At 41.0% G+C, this 19,227-nt stretch overlaps 1 protein-coding gene and 1 non-coding gene across 2 annotated transcripts in view; both read right to left on the bottom strand.

Moving 5' to 3' along the window:
- XPO1 (exportin 1) overlaps positions 1-19,227 on the bottom strand; it is a 57,616-nt gene that overhangs the window by 18,952 nt on the left and 19,437 nt on the right. Inside the window, exons 5-9 of the mRNA XM_012477228.2 lie at positions 5,044-5,105; positions 4,778-4,822; positions 2,544-2,725; positions 1,853-1,901; positions 1,658-1,777 (exon numbers count right to left, since the gene is read on the bottom strand). Coding sequence (XP_012332651.1) covers positions 1,658-1,777; positions 1,853-1,901; positions 2,544-2,725; positions 4,778-4,822; positions 5,044-5,105 — 458 coding nt within the window. The remainder of the gene's footprint in view (positions 1-1,657; positions 1,778-1,852; positions 1,902-2,543; positions 2,726-4,777; positions 4,823-5,043; positions 5,106-19,227) is intronic.
- Positions 125-228, bottom strand: LOC135269759 (U6 spliceosomal RNA). The gene has a single exon (XR_010338022.1). It is a non-coding gene; the product is annotated as a U6 spliceosomal RNA (small nuclear RNA).

Below are 19,227 nucleotides of genomic sequence, written 5' to 3' on the forward strand. Positions count from 1 at the left end.
TTATACATTAAAATATTTAAAGAAAGTGACTGGACAATTGCATAATCTTTTATGTCTAAGAATGTACTCTGTAAGACTGGTGACAATATCAATATTTTTATTATTTTATTTTTCTTAAATAAAAAAAAATATGGAACACTTCATGAATTTGTGTGTTATCCTTGCCCAGGGGCCATGCTAATCTCTGTATCATTCCAATTTTAGTTTATGTGCTGCCAAAGCGAGCACAACAATACTAATACTTTTACATAACTTAATTAAGCAATAAACTGATCATTCAAATACAAATCCATTATGATGTTACCAAACTCTAAACTACAAAGTTGAAGAGGTTAAGTTATAATGTTCTAATTAGATACTTAATTTATTCATTACATCAGTCTTAGAAAACATCTGAAAATATAATACAACCAATTGCTAACAGTGATTATTTCTGGACGAACCACTGTAGAATTTTTTTTTTTTTTTTCTGAGACAGGGTGTCGCTGTTACCCAGGCTGGAGTGCAGTGGCAAAATCTTGTCTCATTGCAGTCTGCCTCCTGGGTTTGAGATTTTCCTGCCACAGCCTCCCAAGAAGCTGGGACTACAGGCATGCACCACCACACCTAAGTGTTTTTTTTTTTTTCTTTTTTTAGTGAGATGGAGTCTTGCTCTGTTGCCCAGGCTGGAGTGCAGTGACGTGAGTTCGGCTCACTACAACCTCCACCTCCCAGGTTCGAGCAATTCTCCTGCTTCAGCCTCTCAAGTTGCTGGGACTACAGGTGCATGCCACCACGTCCGGCTAATTTTTTATATTTTAGTAGAGATGAGGTTTCACTGTGTTAGCTAGGATGATTTCGATCTCCGACTTTGGGATCCACCTGCCTAGGCGTCCCAAAGTGCTCAGATTATAGGCATGAGCCACTGTGTCCGGCAAGTTTTATATTTTTCGTAGATATGGGGTTTCACCATGTTTCGCAAGCTAAACCATTGTATAACTTAAAGAACACATAACATGGTATCAATTTTTAAATTTCAGTTAAAAGATTAACTTTTCATTTTTCACAAATAGTACTTGACTTACCTCACTTTATCTTATATATTCAACTAAAAGATGGCAACACAGGGCTGGACGCAGCGGTTCATGCCTGTAACGCCAGCACTTTGGGAGGCTGAGGCGGGCAGATCATCTGCGGTCTAGAGTTCGAGACCAGCCTTGCCTACATGGTGAAACTCCATCTCTACTAAAAATACAAATAATTACAGGCGAGCACTTCTAATCCCAGCTACTTGGGAGGCTGAGGCAGGAGAATTGCTGGAAACTGGGGGGTAGAGGTTTTAGTAAGCCAAGATTGCGCCACTGTACTCAAGCCTGGGTGATACAATGAGATTCCATCTCAAAAAAAAAAAAAAAAAAAAAAAAAGATGGCAATATAATCAAATCCATTATTTGTTATAAATGAATTCATAAAATTACATGGTAGAAGTGGCAGAATCAGATTCGAGACTCACTTCAAATAATTTACTAGGTGTAAATATGAAAAATTTCTTCTGAGCAGTTTCTTCATGTTAGAAACAAGGTTGAATATGGTTTTGAATGCAGAGATGAGAGCTTTACATGTAAAAAGAATATATGTGGCTATCCAGTGACAAATAACTGAATGGTATTCACTGTACCTTATAAATTAATGTGCTGATTAATTTGGTCTCAAAAATATATCCCAGTGGAATCCAGTTCAGGAATCTGAGCAATGTTTCCAAGGTTGCATGTACAAGTGGAGCATTTTGAGAATTTTCCTACAACAAAACATACTTGTAAATAATTGCTTTCATATTATTGTTATTTTAAAAAATGAAATTAAAAACACTTACCATTACAAACTGACACAGTTGAAATATCTGTGAGAATTCATTGCACATGCTAAAAAATATATATATATATCAGTTTTAGAACACACAGAAATAAATTAACAGTTATGTACAATACTAATAAAAATGATTAAGACCCAGTACAGTAGCTCATGCCTGTAATCCCAGAATTTTAGAAGACCATGGCAGGAGAATTGCTTGAGCCCAGGAGATGGAGACCAGCCTGGGCAACCTAGCGAGACCTCCATCTCCCAAGGGGAAAAAAAAAGATTACAATTTCAACCATCTGGTAATTAAAGATGTGACTATATTTATCTGCTCTCTCTCAGCAGAATTATATCTTCTATTTAAACATTGAGCCACTGCACTCCAGCCCAGGCAACAGAGTGACACTTGTCTCATAAAATAACTAATTTGAATGTTTGGACACGAATCATTTGCTTAGAACCTATTAATTAGTTATCATACAAATCAAATCCTGAAGTGTATCTTGAACAATTCACTTTTCAACCTCCAGAGGTAGTTATTAGGCCCAGCCTAGGACTATTTCTTAATTTGTAGTTGAAAACCGCTATAAACAATTGAATGTATTACTACTGATCATACTTCCTTAAAATACCTACAATATACATCCAAATTGCTTGAAATTGTTTGAGAAATTACTTTAAAATTCTAAAACATAATTATTACTTGCCTGTCTTTTAAATGCTTAGATTTGACTTGGGTTATCTGTCCACTAGAAAAATCAAATACTTCTTCGCTCAAGAGTTTAAGAATCACCATATTATTTTGACAGAGACTTTCGCTGGTCCTACTTGCTCCAACGATATCACTAATAAAAGTTGGCCAATGTTTCGGCCATTCTTGTTTCAGTATCTAAAATAAGACATGAAATGTTAATCGCACTTCCTTTATCAAATGCAAATAAAACAACCTTCAAAGAAATTGTTTAATGGAATAAAAGCAGCAGTAAGGACCAACCACTTTTCATTTTCTCCTCCTTTATTAAAAGAAATGTGTCACCCTCTTCACCATACTGGGTAGAAAATAAAACACCAATAAAGTCTTTTATCGTAATCACCCCAAAACCCTTCTCAATTATCCTAATGAAAGGTCCAATGGGTCTGTGTATTAGTATCTGCCTGATGATAGATATGTAGAAATTATCCTAGGAGGCCGGATGGGATTGCTCACACCTGTAATCCCAGCACTTCGTGGGAGGCCAAAGCAGGCGGATCACTTGATGCCAGGAGTTCAAGAACAGCCTGGCCAACATGGTGAAACCCCGTCTCTACAACAAATACAAAACTTAGCTGGGCACGGTAGTGCAGGCCTGTAGTCCCAGCTACTTTGGAGGCTGAGGCAGGAGAATCGCTTGAACCTGGAAGGCAGACGTTGCAGTGAGAGGAGACCTCGCCACTGCACTCCACCTTGGGAGACAGAGCGAGACTCTGTTTCAAAAAAAGAAATCATCCTAGAAGACTCCAGAATTTAACTAACTATAGATGATAAAAATCGACTCGGTGGCCGGGCACGGTGGCTCACGCCCGCAATCCCAGCACTTTGGGAAGGCGAAGTGGGCGGATCACAAGGTCAGGAGATCGAGACCATTCTAGCTAACACGTTGAAACCTGTTCTCTACTAAAAATACAAAAAATTAGCCAGGTGTGGTGGCATGCACCTGTAGTCCCAGCTACTTGGGAGACTGAGGCAGGAGAATTGCTTAAACCCAGGAGGGAGAGGATGCAGTGAGCCGAGATCGCACCGCTGCATTCCAGCCTGGGCAACACAGTGAGATTCTGTCTCAAAAAAAAAAAAAAAAGTGACTAATTAAGACAGCTTACTACTGGATGAAATTTAAGCCTTGAAATGTAGCAGGGTTTGGACATATGAATTAAGAAGAAAGGAGGCACTGCAATTGGGGCCTGAATAATCTTTTACCAAAAGCCTCATGAACTGCATTATATTTGTATGCAAGTCTGGACTATTGATGTCACACACTAGGGATTTCCCAGATTCTAATAATACAATACATGTTAACCTTCTTTATATTCTCTCATCCCTCTCCCCATTCAGAGAAGGGCTAATAGAAAAGTATAAAGTATAATAAAAGCTGGAGTTAATCACTGAATACACTAAAGTTTTTGGAGACTTGGATGTTTCTAAACCTTATTTCAATAGAAAATGTGTTTTTCCCCCCTCACATATAAGGGTTCCCTGGAAAAAAATTTATGACATTAGTGTAGGAAACAGATACATATAAAAATTAGGAATTTGGTCAACATAGTTTAATGACTAAGTATGGAAATCAATTAGAAGGTCGAAAAAAATCAAAGGATTGAGAGAGATATCATGCAAAAGGAACATGCACAGGCATATTAGAAAATTAAAAAACAATCTGGCTGGGAGCAGCGGCTCATGCCCATAATCCCAGAACTTTGGGAGGCCAAGATGGGTGGTTACCTGAGGTCAACAGTTTGAGACCAGCCTGGCCAACATTGTAAAAACCCTGTATCTACTAAAACTACAAAAAATTAGCCAGATGTGGTAGCAGACACCTGTAATTCCAGCTACTCAGGAGGCAGAGGCAGAAGAATTGCTTGAATCCAGGAGGCGGAGGTTGCAGTGAGCTGAGATGGTGCCACCGCACTCCAGCATGGGCAACAGAGTGAGACTCTGTCTCCAAAAAAAAAAAAAAATATCCAACATACAGTCCAATGCATACTGCAGCCATATAAATGATAGCTTTAACATTATTTGATGTTTCCTGCCACAGCAAATTAACATTCAGGGACTAGACAGTAGGGTATCTATTATTGTTAGAATACTATCATTACTTCTGTAAAATATTAATATACTTTATTTCCTAAAAGGTCAAACATTTTATTCAAATAATAAGCATATTTCTTCTTAGAAGGCAAAGCTTACCTGAACAAGGATCATATTTAATTTTCCGATATACACCTTTTCTTTCTAAGGAAAGATAAAAGATTAACTGAGAGCCTGAGGTAAATATAATAAATAAGAATATAAGCACAGACAATCCTCTTTAGAAACAAATGATTACAGCTCTACTGCAAATGATTGATTGCGCTTATGTGGGACTATGTGTCTTGACAAATTAGGTTGTAGTCAAAGACTCAATATCTAAATGATTTTACGCTCTCCTAATAATCTCCAAAATAAACTCTTACCTCTACACAAGTTGGGTCAGATGATGTCTTGATAATGAGGCCAACAACGTATTTTTTTATTCCTATTTAAAAAAATTGCACAATAAAACAAATTGTTATCTCTTTTGTAGCATGCAAATACATTTTGAGAACTGTATTTGTAATTAATGTGGGAGTGGGAGGATTAAGTAAAATCAGATAATATACTCTCATCCCACCACCAATATCGGCATTTAAAAAAAATTCTGGCACGGTGGCTCACACTTATAATCCCAGCAACCCTTTGGGAGGCCAAGAGGGGTGAATCACCTCAGGTCAGGAGTTTGAGACCATCCTGACCAACATGATGAAACCCTGTCTCTATTAAAAATATAAAAATTAATTGGGTGTGGTGGTAGGCGCCTGTAATTCCAGCTATCAGGAGGCCGAGGCAGAGGTTGCAGCGAGCAGAGATCGGGCCATTACACTCCAGCCTGGGTGACAGAGCGAGACTCTGTCTCAAAAAAAAAAAAAAAAAAATCCACTGAGTTTAATGTGCTATTCATACTTTTAAAGATGGGATCTGGCATTGTTACCTGGGTTGGTCTTAAATTAGTAGGCTCAAGTGATCCTCCTGCATAGGTCTCCCAAAGTGCTGGAATTACAGGAATAAGCCAACACACCCAGCCTGTAACAAACTGCTATTCCAGTTTCTCTCATCATAATCTGGGTTTCACCTGTTTCTTTTCTTTTTTGAGACAGAGTCCTGCTATGTCACCCACACTGGAGTGCAGTGGCATCATCTTGGCTCACTGCAACCTCTGCCTCCCAGATAAGTGATTCTCCTGCCTAAGCCTCCCAGGTACCTAGGATTACAGGCGAGCACCACCACACCTGGCTAACTTTTGTATTTTTAGTAGAGACAAGGTTTCACCATTTTGTCTAGGCTGGTCTCAAACTCCTGACCTCAAATGATCCCCCTGCCTCAGCCTCCCAAAGTGCTCAATTCATAACCCACTGCACCCAGCCCTTTCTTTCTTCTTTTAGAGACAGAGTCTTAATCTGTCGCCCAGGCTGGAGTGCAGAGTTGCAATCTCGGCTCACTGCAACCTCCACCTTCCGGGTTCAAGTGATTCTCCTGCCTCAGCATCCCGAGCAGCTGGGATTCCAGGCGCGCACCACCACGCCTTGGCTAATTTTTGTAGAAACCAGTTTTCACCATGTTGGCCAGGCTGGTCTGAAACTCCTGACCTCAAGTAATGTGCCTGCCTTGGCCTCCCAAAATGCTGAGATTACAGGTATACGCCACCACGCCTGGCCCAAACTTAACCCATAAAAATTTACTGATGGCTTGGGTACAGTAGCTTACTCCTGTAATCCCAGCACTTTGGGGGGATGAGGTGGGCAGATTGCTTGAGGCCCAGAGATGAAGGCTTCAGTGAGCTGAGATTGTGCCACTACACTCCAGCCTGGGCAACATAGTGAGACTATGTTTCAAAAATGAATTAATATATATTTTGTTTTCCACTATACATTAATTGCAACCTTAAGCTCATAAAAAATACATTAACTTATCCACACACACAACATTAAATAAAAGAGGGAGGAGGTTTAGGGAAACGTTTCTTTACTTAAGGATCTCTTCATAGTAAAACCCACTCTTTAAATAATTAAGACATGATACTCAAATCCTGGATTTTAATTTGCTTCATGCAGAATTTGCTGAGCATCTACTATAGGTTTCATTCTCCAAGATCACAGGATTCAATAATGTTGCAAAATTTTTAATTCTCAGACCATTTTTAAAAGAAGTGTGGTGCTGGGTGTAGTGGCTCATGCCTGTAACCCTAGCACTTTGGGAGGCCAAGGCTGGCGGATCTTGAGGTCAGGAGATCAAGACCATCCTGAACAACATGGTGAAACCCCATCTCTCTACTAAAAACACAAAAATTAGCCAGGCATGGTGGCAGGCGCCTGTAGTCCCAGCTACTTCGGACTATAGTAATGGAAATCTAAGGCAGGAGAATTGCTTGAACCTGGGAGGTGGAGTTTGCAGTGAGCCGAGATCATGCCACTGCACTCCAGCCTGGACAAAAGAGCGAGACTCTATCTTTAAAAAAAAAACAAAAAACAAAAAAAAGTGTGGTGCACCTATATTAAAACACCAAAAGGATATGAAGTAGCAACTCTAACTGAACAAATTACTCTTTCCTACTATGTAAAATTAACAATTAATACTCTCACATCTGTTTAATTTAGGCTTTGTCACCAAATCAGTTACATTATGACTTTTCATTTTGATAGCTTTCAGAATTTTGGAAAAGCAGGTAAGCATCGTAGAGCTGTATGTTCCAAGCCTCGTCTAGCATATATATAAAGAACTGACTGAAATTTTCGTTGAGAAGGAAAATAAAAAATTTAGCCATTAGAATTAGCAGTAAAGTAAACATAGCCAACTTTAAGGTAGCAAAATGCTTATGAGATTGTATAACTATGAGCTAATGTATTAAATTCACTTTTTTTTTTTTTTTTAAAGAGATGGGGTCTCACTATGTTGCCCAGGCTGGAGTGCAGTGGCTATTCAGGCGCGATCCCACTACTGATCAGCACAGGAGTTTTGACCTGCTCTGTTTCCAACCTGGGCCGGTTTACCCCTCCTTAGGCAACCTGGTGGTCCCCGCTCCCAGGAGGTCACCATATTGATGCCAAATTTAGTGTGGACACCCGATTGGCATAGCGCACTACAGCCCAGAACTCCTGGACTTAAGTGATCCTCCAGCCTCAACCTCCTGAGTACCTGGGACTACAGGCATGCGCCACTGTGGCCAGCTAAATTCACTTTTAAACTATGGTTCTTCACTGGCAATTAATAATTTTTTATTAACTATGACAAAACTAACCATTTCCCACAATACCCAAAATAAAAAATTTCTAAAACAGTAATTACAAAGACTTTCCTAATAACGAAAAAATATTATTAATGCAGCAAAGCAACATAATACATGTAATAGAAATCTAATGGTGTTAAGTGTCAATATGCATAGTAACATTTATGCTACAAATACATAAAATGAATGGGGAACTGGAAAATATCTTGTTTATACTTTGTTTCAGAGACAGGGTCTTGCTCTGTTGCCCAGGCTAGAATGCAGCAGTTCACCATATCTCACCACAGCCTTGAATTCCAGGGCTCAAGCGATCCTCCTGCCTCAGCCAGCTGCATAACACCACGCCTGGCTAATTTTTTCTGGTCTCACTATTGCTGGGGCTGGCCTTGAACTCAAGATCTCAAGCAATCCTCCTGCCTTGGCCTCCCAAAATGTTGGAATTACAGGCCTGACCCACCATGCCCAACCTAATACAATTTTTAAAAACAAAAAGTAGGAAATCAGTTCTCTTTTAAAATGAGAACTGAATCATAAAAATTTGGGCAATCTGGCCAGGGGTAATGGCTCACGCCTATAATCACAGTACTTTGGGAGGTTGAGGCTGGCAAATCACCTGAGGTCGGGAGTTTGAGACCAGCCTGACCAACATGGAGAAACATGACCAACATGGCCAAGGCGGGCAGATAAGGAGGTCAAGAGATCGGGACTGTCTTAGCCAACATGGTGAAACCCCGTCTCTACCAAAAATACAAAATTAGCCGGGCGTGGTGGCACATGCCTGTAATCCCAGCTACTCAGGAGGCTGAGGCAGGAGAATCACTTGAACCTGGGAGGCGGAGGTTTCGGTGAGCTGAGATTGCACCTTTGCACTCCAGCCTGGGCAACGAGAGCAAAACCGTCTCAAAAAAAAAAAAAAAACAAAACAACAACAAAACAAAACAAGAAAACAAGAATCTGGGTAACCTATGCAACATTCTTTTTTTTTTCTTTTTGAGATAGTGTCTCCCTCTGTCAACGAGGCTGGAATGCAGTGACGTGATCTTGGCTCACCGATATGGCCAGCCTCCTAGGTTCAAGCTTTTCTCTCTCCTGCCTCAGCCTCCTGAGTACCTGAGACTACAAGTGTGTGCTACCACGTCTGGCTACTTTTTCTTTCTTTTTTTTTTTTTTTTGAGACAGAGGCCTCACTCTGTCCCCTAGACTGCAGTGCAGTGAGTGGCGCAATCTTGGCTCACTGCGACCTCTGCCTCCAGGGTTTAGATGATTTTCCTTCCTTAGCCTCCCAAAGTGCTGGGAATACAGGGGTGAGCCACCGTGCCTGGCTTTTTTTGTATTTTTTTGTAGAGATGGGGTTTCACCATCTTGGCCAGGCTGGTCTCAAATTTCTGATTTCAGGTGATTCGCCCACCTTGGCATTCCAACGTGCTGGGATTACAGGTGTAAGCCACCTCACCTGACCAATTCTCATTCTTATAGTAATATTTTACTTCAAACTACTTTCCATATGTCCTTAACGCTCACTACATGTAATAAATAATTCTGATAGTACTGACCCTTTTGTTCCTTAAAGATTATTATCAATAAAACCAGGTACAGTGGCCCTAGAAGCTCTGCTTGCCTACTACAAGGATTATTTGATCAAGTACCATTGTTCATTCCCCAAATCCCTTCCTCAAGGCTTGCCTAAAATTAAAAAAAAAAAAAAAAAAAAAGGCAGCTCAATTAAGAATGGCATTCCAGCCAGGGATGGCTCATGCCTGTAATTCCAACACACTTTGGGAGGCCGAGGTAGGCAGAACACTTGAAGTCAAGAGTTCCAGACCAGCCTGGCCAACATGGTGAAACTGTCTCCACTACAAAAATACAACAAAATTAGCCGGGTATGGTGGTGGGTGCCTGTAATCCCAGCTAGTCAGGAGGCTGAGGCACAAGATCATTTGAACCCAGGAAGTGGACTTTACAGTAAGCTGAGATCATGCCACTGCACTCCAGCCTGGGTGACAGAGTGAGACTCCATATCAAAAACAACAAAAAAATTCCAATTGTGAACTGCACTTAAAAATAAATTAGCAATGACCCCTACTAATAGCTAAGAAAAAAAATAATTATAAAAAAATAAATTAGCAATGATATAATACATATCTAGGTAGAAAATGGAAATGTTAACAGCTCAGCTTGAGATTTGACAGAGAATGATCTGTCACTGGTCTGACTTTCTGTGCTAAATAAATTAGCGTGTCTAAGTTGCAAAATAGACATTTACATAATACATTTTAAAAATTAGCTTTTTAAGCTCTTCCTTAAAAAGCTTGATATAAAAGGTGAAGAAGGCTTGCTTGGCACAGTGGTTAACGTCTATAATCAATTCCAACACTCCGAGGCGGGTAGACCACCTGAGGTCAAGAGTTCAAGACCAGCCTGGCCAACATGGCAAAACCTCATCTCTACTAAAAGTACAAAAAAATTAGCTGGGTGTGGTGGCATGCGCCTGCAGTCCCAACTACTCAGGGAGGCTGAGGCAGGAGAATTACTTGAACCCAGGAAGCAGAGGTTGTAGTGAGCCAAGATCGAGCCACTGCACTCCAGTCTGTAAAACAGAAGGAGACTCCATCTCAAAAACAAAAAAGGGAAAAAAGAAAAAGGTGAAGAAACCTTGACCTAAAAATAAAAACCGGATCAGGCACCATGGCTTACACCTGTAATCCTAGAGGTTTGGAAGGCTGAGGTGAGAGGATGGTTTGAAGAAACAAGTTTGAGACCAAGCAGCTTAGGCAACACAGCAAGGTGCCATTTCCACAAAAAATTTAAAACTTAGTCGGGTGCAGTAATGCCTCCCTATACTCCTAGCTACTTGGGCTGTGCCAGAAGAATTCCACCCATCACCCTGGAGATCGAGGTTACAATGAGCTACGATTGTGCCACTGCACTCCAGCATGGGCAACAAACAGAGTGGGTCTCTGTCTCTTTAAAAAAACAAGGTAACTCAAGATGGATTAAAGATAAAGAAACAAACAAGGCTAGGTGCAGTAGCTCACACCTGCAATCCTAGCACTTTGGGAGGCCAAAGTGGGCAGATCACTTGAGGCCAAGAGTTCAAGACAAGCCTAGCCAACATGGCAAAACCTGTCTCTACTAAAAATTCAAAATTAGCTGGGCATAGTGGCTCACACCTGCAGTCCCAGCTACTTGAGAGACTGAGGCAGGAGAATTGCTTAAACTTGGGAGGCAGAGGTTGCAGTGAGCCGAGATCGTGCCACTGCACTCCAGCCTGGGTGACAGAGCAAGACTCCGTATCAAAAATAATTAAATAAAACATTTCAAAGAAAGGTGCTCATTGAGTTGTGTCTTTGATAAATGCAGTAATTACCTTCCTGAGGTTGCCATCAGGATCTTCAATGGATTCAGATACTGACTTAGTATTGTTACAATCATAGTGTTCCAAGACCTTATTCTTCTCAATATAAATAAAAATTCACACTCAAAGTTGCTAGGTCAGGCTGGGCATGGTGGCTGACACCTGTAATCCCAGCACTTTGGGAGGCCGAGGCAGGTGGATTACCTGAGGCAGAATTCAAGACCAGCCTGGCCAACATAGTGAAACCCCATCTCTATTAAAAATACAAAAAAAATTAGCTGGGTGTGGGGTTGCGTCCCCGTATTCCCAGCTACTAGGGAAACTGACGCAGGAGAATCGCTTGAACCCGGGAGGCAGAGGTTGCAGTGAGACAACATTGCACCACTGCAAGAGGCTCTGTCTCGGGAAAAAAACAACAAAAAAAAAAACCAAGATAGGTGAAATGCTCTAAATGCTTCTTATAAAGTCTTTTTTTTGAAGCCATATAAAATGTATTCAAAATATAATACACACCTGTAGAAATGCCTAACCACTCACTGAAAGGCAGCTTATGACATGTAAAAGTTCCAAATCTAAGAGGCAATGCATACATCTTTAATATTCCAGCTCTATTTTCTCAATATATATGTTTTAACAGTCCCATTTCAAATAAAAACACACCAATGCCAAATGGTCAATATAAACTTGCAACTGCAGAATATCAACTTCAGCAAGCTAAAAAGATGGTATCTAAATAAACCTTATGCTAACTTAGAAGGTACATACCATCTGGCATGTTATTTACACAGCAATAATAATCTTATCCCTCAGAAACACCTTGTAAACACTGGATACTCAATGATAGGGTAAAAACCATGCATTATTGAACCAGATTTTTAAATGAACAGAATTCACTAACACTCTTTAAAATATCAATAACAAATTGATTCAAATGGTGTCATATTCCCATGGAAGCAAAACTCAACCTTCAAGTCATATAGTTGTACATCAGTATCTTACATAGTCAGTGACAGTCATATAGTAAACGTTTTGACCAAATAAGGACCTGACTTATTAAAAGAAAGACGCATTCCTAGACAAATTCTTAGAATGTGGGAGTCCATGTTACACTTTCCAGTTCCTCTCCTTCACAGAAGCTAATTTTAATGTACCGTTTAAGTACCCCAAATCTGAAATCTGAAATACTACACAATCTGCAAGGTCCAAAGCACCAACATGACACTTAAAGGAAATGCTCACTACAGCATTTCAGATTTGGGATGCTTAACCAGTGAGCATAATGCAAACATTCCAAAATCTGAAAAAGCCTGAAATCTGGAACACTTCTCATCCCAAGCATTTCCAATAAGAGACACTCAACCTGCACCACAGAAAATGGTTTAAGGTTTTCAACACACGACTAAAAATGTAAATTACAAACAAAGGAAAAAAAAGTTCAATCCAATTTTGAACCAATCTTAGTTTAAACATTTCTTTAGCCGGGTGCGGTGGCTCACCTGAGGTCAGGAGTTCGAGACCAGCCTGGCCAACATGGTGAAACCTCGTTTCTTTTAAAAAAGAAAAAATTCTTTTATTAAAAAAAAAAACAAAAAAAAAAAAAACCACATTTGTTTATTCTACAAGCTAAAAAACGTAAATTTAGTACATTTCTACATCAATGCCATATATAATTGAAATGTTTATTACAAATATCGGCCCATCAAAACATCAAAATTGGCCAGATGCGGTGCCTTACACCTGGTAATCCTAGCACTGTGGGAGGCTGAGGTGGGTGGATCGCTTGAGGCCAGGAGTTTGAGACCAGCCTGGCTCACATGGTGAAACCCGTTTCTAATGAAATACAAAATAATAGCCAGGCATGGTGGTGCACACCTGTAGTCCTAGCTACTCAGGAGGCTGAAGTATGAGAATCGCTTTAACCCAGGAGGCAAGAGTGCTTGCAGTGAGCCAAGATCATTACTGCACTACTGCACTCCAGCAGCCTGGGCAACAATGGGAGAGTGTCAAAAAAAAAAAAAAAAAAAAAAAAAACCCACCACAATTGATCTTTGGAAAGATGGTCAATAAAGTATAGTGATCTGTTCTCTTTACTTACACAAGGTATGCAGGACATTGTTACTACTGTTCTCACAGTGAAATATTAATAGTTCTCAGAACAATGCCATGGAAGACAAATAGCTAACAATAATTCCAATAACTCTAAAGCGGGAGTTCTTAACTTAGGGCTCCCATAGTCTAGAATTAAACCTACTTTGATAATCTTAAGAGAAATGTATCTATACAAACATTAACCTTTCTTATATGGATGTGTATGGCCTCAAACATATGAACAAAAAATCTAAAAGATTAAAATTTTATAATTTACAGGAGTTTCACTCATGATAGCCACAAGGTGAAAGCAGGTCAGGCATCGGAGCTCTCGACTGTAACGTAAAACACTTTGGGAGGCTGAGGCAGAAGGATCATTTGAGCCCAGGAGTTCAAGACCAGCCTAGGCAACAGAGTGAGATCCTATCTCTACAAAAAATAAAAAAGCGAGCCAGGTATGATGGTACAAGCATGTAGGCCCAGTTATGCAGGAGATGAGGCAGGAGGATTGCTTGAGCCCCGGAAGCTGAGGCTAGAGTAAACCATAATCCCACTACTGTACTCCAGCTTGGGCAACAGAGTGGGACCCTATCACAAAAAAACAAAAAAGTGGAAAGCCCCCAATGTCTATCAATATACATGATATACATGAAAATACAAACAAAATGTGATATACATGTATACACGTAAAATGGATTATCCGGCTTAAAGGGGAATGAAATTCTGGTACATGCCATAACAAATATGAATCTTGAAAACACATGCTATATATTTTTAGACAATGTGAAAAAGACAAAATACTGCTTTGTTTCTTTTTCTTTCTCTTTTTTTTTTGAGACAGACTTTCACTCTTGTTGCCCAGGTTGGGGTGCAATGGCGCAATTTCGGCTCACTGAAACCTCTACCTCCTGGATTCAAGCAATTCTCTGTGCCTTAACCTCCCACCACACCTGGCCCCTAGGTCAAATTTTTTCAACAAGTCACAAGGAAATCTGATGGAGAAAAATAATCTCTCCAATAAATGTTGCTGGAACAATCAAATAACATGTACAAAAATAAACCTTGGGAGACCGAGGGGAGAAGAAAGCTTGGGCCCAGGAGTTCTAGGCTGCACTGAGCCATGAATGTGACACTGCACTCCAGCCTGGCAAAACAGTGAAACCCTGTCACTATGAAAAATTTTTAACAAATTAGCTGAGTGTAGGGGTACATATTTGCGGTCCCAACTACTAGGGAGGCTGAGTTAGAAGGATCTTCGTTTGAAACTGGCAGGTCAAGGCTGCAGTGAGCTGTGATTATACCATTGCACCTCAGCCTCGGAGACCAAACGAGATCTTCTCTTAAAAACAAATAAATAGACTGGGTACAGTGGCCCCTGTCTGTAATCACGGCTCTTTGGGAAGCCAAGACAGATGGATCACGAGGTCAAGAGTTCGAGATCAGCCTGGCCAATATGGTGACATGCTGTCTCTACTAAACATACAAACTGGGCATGGTGGCAGGCACCTGTAGTCCCAGCTACTCAGGAGGCTGAGGCAGAAGAATCACTTGAACCCAGGAGTCAGAGGCTACAGTGAGCCTAGATCATGCCATTGCACTCCATCCTGGCAACAGAGCAAGACTCCGCCTCAAAAAAATAAATAAAACTTGACCCTTATCTCACATCATATACAAAAATTAAAATGCATCACAGGATGCTTTTTTCAGACAGGGTCTCTGTTGCCCAGGCTGGAGCACAATGGCATGATCTTGGCTCACTGCAACCTCCCGCTCCTGAACTCAAGCACTCCTTCCACCTTAGCTTCCCGGTAGTCAGGACTACAGGGGCATGCCACCATGCCTGGCTAATTTTTTTTCTGTATTGTTTACAGAAACCAGGATTTGCCCTGGCTGGTCAGGAGACCCACTGAACTTGGCCTCTCATTGTTGGGATTACACGTGTGAGCCACTGTACTCAGCCAAATCACAGATCTCAACACAAGAGCTAAAACTACAAACCCTCTGTAAGAAAACTTAATAGAGTTACCTTTTTTTTTTTGGAGACAGAGTCTTGCTCTGTTGCCCAGGCTGGAGTGCAGCTTACTACAGTCTCCGCCTCCCCAGTTCAAGCAATTCGCCACCACACCTGGCTAGCTTTTTTATCTTTAGTAGAGATGGGTTTTCACCCTGTTGACCAGGCTGGTCTTGAACTGCTAACTACAAGAGATCTACCTGCCTCGGCCTCCCAAATTGCTGGAATTACAGGTGTGAGCCACTGCGCCCGGCCAAAAACTTACAGAAAATTTTAATTTACCTTTGCATGACAAAAATTTCTTGAATACAACAAAAAAAGCATAAACTATACAAAGAAAAAAAATCATCACTGAATTTAATCAAAATTTGAAATTTTTGCTCTTCAAAAGACACCATTACAAAATTAAAAAGGAACCCATAGACAGAAAACACTTGCAAATCATACAGTTAAGAAAATACTCCTGACTAGACTACAAAGAGCCCTTAGATCTCAATAAGAAAATAGCCCAGCCAGGCGCGGTGGCTCACGCCTGTAATCCCAGCACTTTGGGAGGCCGAGGCGGGCAGATCACGAGGTCAAGAGATCAAGACCATCCTGACCAACATGGTGAAACCCCATCTCTACTAAAAATACAAAAATTAGCTGGGTGTGGTGGCGTGCACCTGTAGTCCCAGCTACTTGGGAGGCTGAGGCAGGAGAACTGCTTGAATCCAGGAGGCAGAGGTTGCAGTGAGCCGAGATTGTGCAACTGCACTCCAGCCTGGGGCTTGGTGACGGAGTAAGACTCTGTCTCAAAAAATAAAAAAAAGAAAAAGAAAAACAAAATAGCCCAATAAAAACTGGGCAAATTTCTTAACAGATGCTTCACCAGCAAACATACTGCCATGGCAAAGAACATGTAAGGATATGTGATGGAACGCAGAATAGCACTGCTTCACATGGAAATGGAAATTAAAACCACAATGAGGTGCTACTGTGTATGTACTACAACAGCCAAACTAAAAGCACTGTGCAGATCAAGTGTCAGCCAAGATGTGAAGCACACTTATACACTATATATTGGTGAGACTGATACAACCACTTTGGAATATAGCTGGATGCTTAAACATACACCAAAACATCCATATGAGCCCAGGGCAATGGCTCACACCTATAATCTCAGCACTATGGGAGGCCAAAGTGGGTGGAGCACCTGAGGTCGGGAGTTTGAGACCAGCCAGGCCAACATGGTGAAACTCCATCTCTATTACAAAAACAAAAATTAGGCAGGTGTGGTGGTACATGCCTGTAATCCCAGCTACTCGGGAGGCTGAGGCACAAGAATTGCTTGAACTCGAGAGCCAGAGGTTGCAATGAGCCAAGAGTCAACACTGCACTTCAGCCTGGGCAACAGAGTATGACTCTGTCTTAAATAAGTAAATAAAATAAACCATATAATCCAGGGATCCCACTCAAATGAGTGACAACAAGCATATGTGGAGTGGCGCAGTGAAGGTGAAAGTAATTGGAGAGAGGGAGATCTTTATACAGAGTTAGTTTCATAGGAACACGAACAAGGCAAAACTTATCCAACCGTACATTTTAAACCTAATAAATAAGGCAGATACAGGAAATTCTCAAAGGCCAATATCAACTAAAGGAAACATGTTAAATAGCTTCAATACAATCAATGGGAGATCTTAAGCAGGAGTGACCCGATTAGTTCTGTTTCTGAAACTTTTGAGACTCCGTGGTGAAAAAATTGTAAGGGATACAGAAAAGTAGGTGTTAGTGAGCTCACTTAAGAAGGTATTTCAGAAATTTCAGGGTATTCTGAGGCTGAAATAAGGTGATTTGGTGAAATGCAGATATTCCATGAAAAACAGCTGGGAATCCACTGCTTATTGATACTCAGCACATAGAAGCACAGGGCTTCCTAAACATTAGCTAACTCCCAAAACCTCACAACACAAGCCAAAATATGAGGTCAAATAATGTACCCAGTATTACGGTGCCAATAAATGTACCACATGTGTCTCACTCACCTCAAAGGAGAGCACTAAACAAGAATTTATGAGTGGATCAGCTTTGGTCTGCCAACCAAAGACATGAAATTGTACAACTCAGAAATTTTAGTGGCCCAACTACTTATAAAACCCAACCTTGTAATTACGATCTTTCTACTTTGGACTAGTTGTTTTACAAATTAGCTTCTTCTCTAAATAGAGGAAGTGAAACAATGTGAGCAAGTTTTTTTTTTTGACACGGAGTTTTGCTCTTGTTGTCCAGGGTGGAGTGCAATGGCACAATCTTGGCCCACCGCAACCTCTGCCTCCCGGGTCCAAGCGATTCTCCTGTCTCAACCTCCCGAGCAGCTGGGATTATAGGCACCCGTCACCACACCCAGCTAATTTTTGTATTTTTAAAAGAGACAGGGTTTCACCATCGTGGTCAGGCTAGCCTTGAACTCCTGACCTCAGGTGATCTGCCCACTTTGGCCTCCCAAAGTACTGGCTGGGATTACAGGCATGAGCCACCTCGCCCAGCCTAAATGCCATTTTTAAAAAGGGGTGGGGGATTATCTGGATCATGACTCTGATAGAGAATCAAGACCACCTAGAGGACCTTTATGACTTCAGTGATGGCTAGGGATGGTGATATACCTGAACCTCAGCACTTTGGGAGGCCAAGGCTGCAGCATCACTTGCGGTCAGGAATTCAAGACCGGCCTGGACGACATAATCAAACCGTGTCTCTATCAAATATTAGAAAAAAATAGCTGGATGTGGTGGCACATTCCTGTACTCCTAGCTATTTTCAGGGCTGAAGCAGGGTAACTGCCTGAGCTCAGGAGTTTGAGGCTACAGTGCACTACAACTGTGCCACTGTACTCCAGCATGGGTGGCACAGTGAGATCTTATCTCAAAACAACTGAATAAATAAAAAACTATCACTCTTTATTTGAAAATTATTCCATTTCACATATTAATATTTCCCAGCCAGCTATGGTGGCAATTTGGGACACCAAAGTAGGAAGACTGCTTTAGCTCAGAAGTTTAAAACCCACTTGGGTTTCACACTGACTCTATCTCTTAAATACATTTTTTTAAATTAGCTGGGCATGATGGTGTGGGCCTACAGTCCTAGTTACTCTCAAGGTTGAAGCAAGAGGTCCAGGCGTGATGGCTCCTGCCTATAATCCCAGCACTCTGGGAGGTTGAGGTGGGTGGATCACCTGAAGTCAGGAGTTCAAGACCAGCCTGGCCAACATGGCAAAATCCTGTCTTTATCAAAAAAATAAATAAATAAAAATTTAAAAAATTAGCCAGGCATGGTGGTATGCGCCTGTAATCTCAGCTACTTGGGAGGCTGAGGCAGGAGCACTTGAACCCAGGAGGTAGAGGTTGCGCTGAGCCAAGATTGTGCCACCGCTCTACAGCCTGGGTAACAGAAAGAGAATCCATCTCAAAAAAAAAAAAAAAAAAAGAGAGCGAGAAAAGCCTGAGGCAAGAGGATCGCTGGAGCCCAGGAGTTCCAGGCTACGGTGAACCGTGATTACACCACTACACTCCAGCCTGGGTAACAGAGTAAAACCTGAATCTTTAAAAAACAAAGAAAAAAAGACACTCTGAGCCCTAATATCAATGAGCTTATAGTTTGGAGGATGGGGAAAAAAGTGACTAATATAGCCAAGCGTAATACGGACTGCGAGGGACAAAACACTTAAGACACGCAAAAATAGACACATACAGCCTAAAGCCAAATGAAAATCTAGAGGAATGTAATAAATTTTATGTAACACAAATCTCATTTAAATCTTTTATTATCTCTCCCTTTCTCTTGTTATAAAAACATCTTTTGGAAAATTAAATGTTCTTTTAAACATCTTTACTTGCTAATTA

The sequence above is a fragment of the Aotus nancymaae genome, unplaced genomic scaffold (assembly GCF_030222135.1).
Source record: "Aotus nancymaae isolate 86718 unplaced genomic scaffold, 86718_ANA_hifiasm-v0.15.2.pri h1tg000057l, whole genome shotgun sequence".
Lineage (NCBI taxonomy): Eukaryota > Metazoa > Chordata > Mammalia > Primates > Aotidae > Aotus > Aotus nancymaae.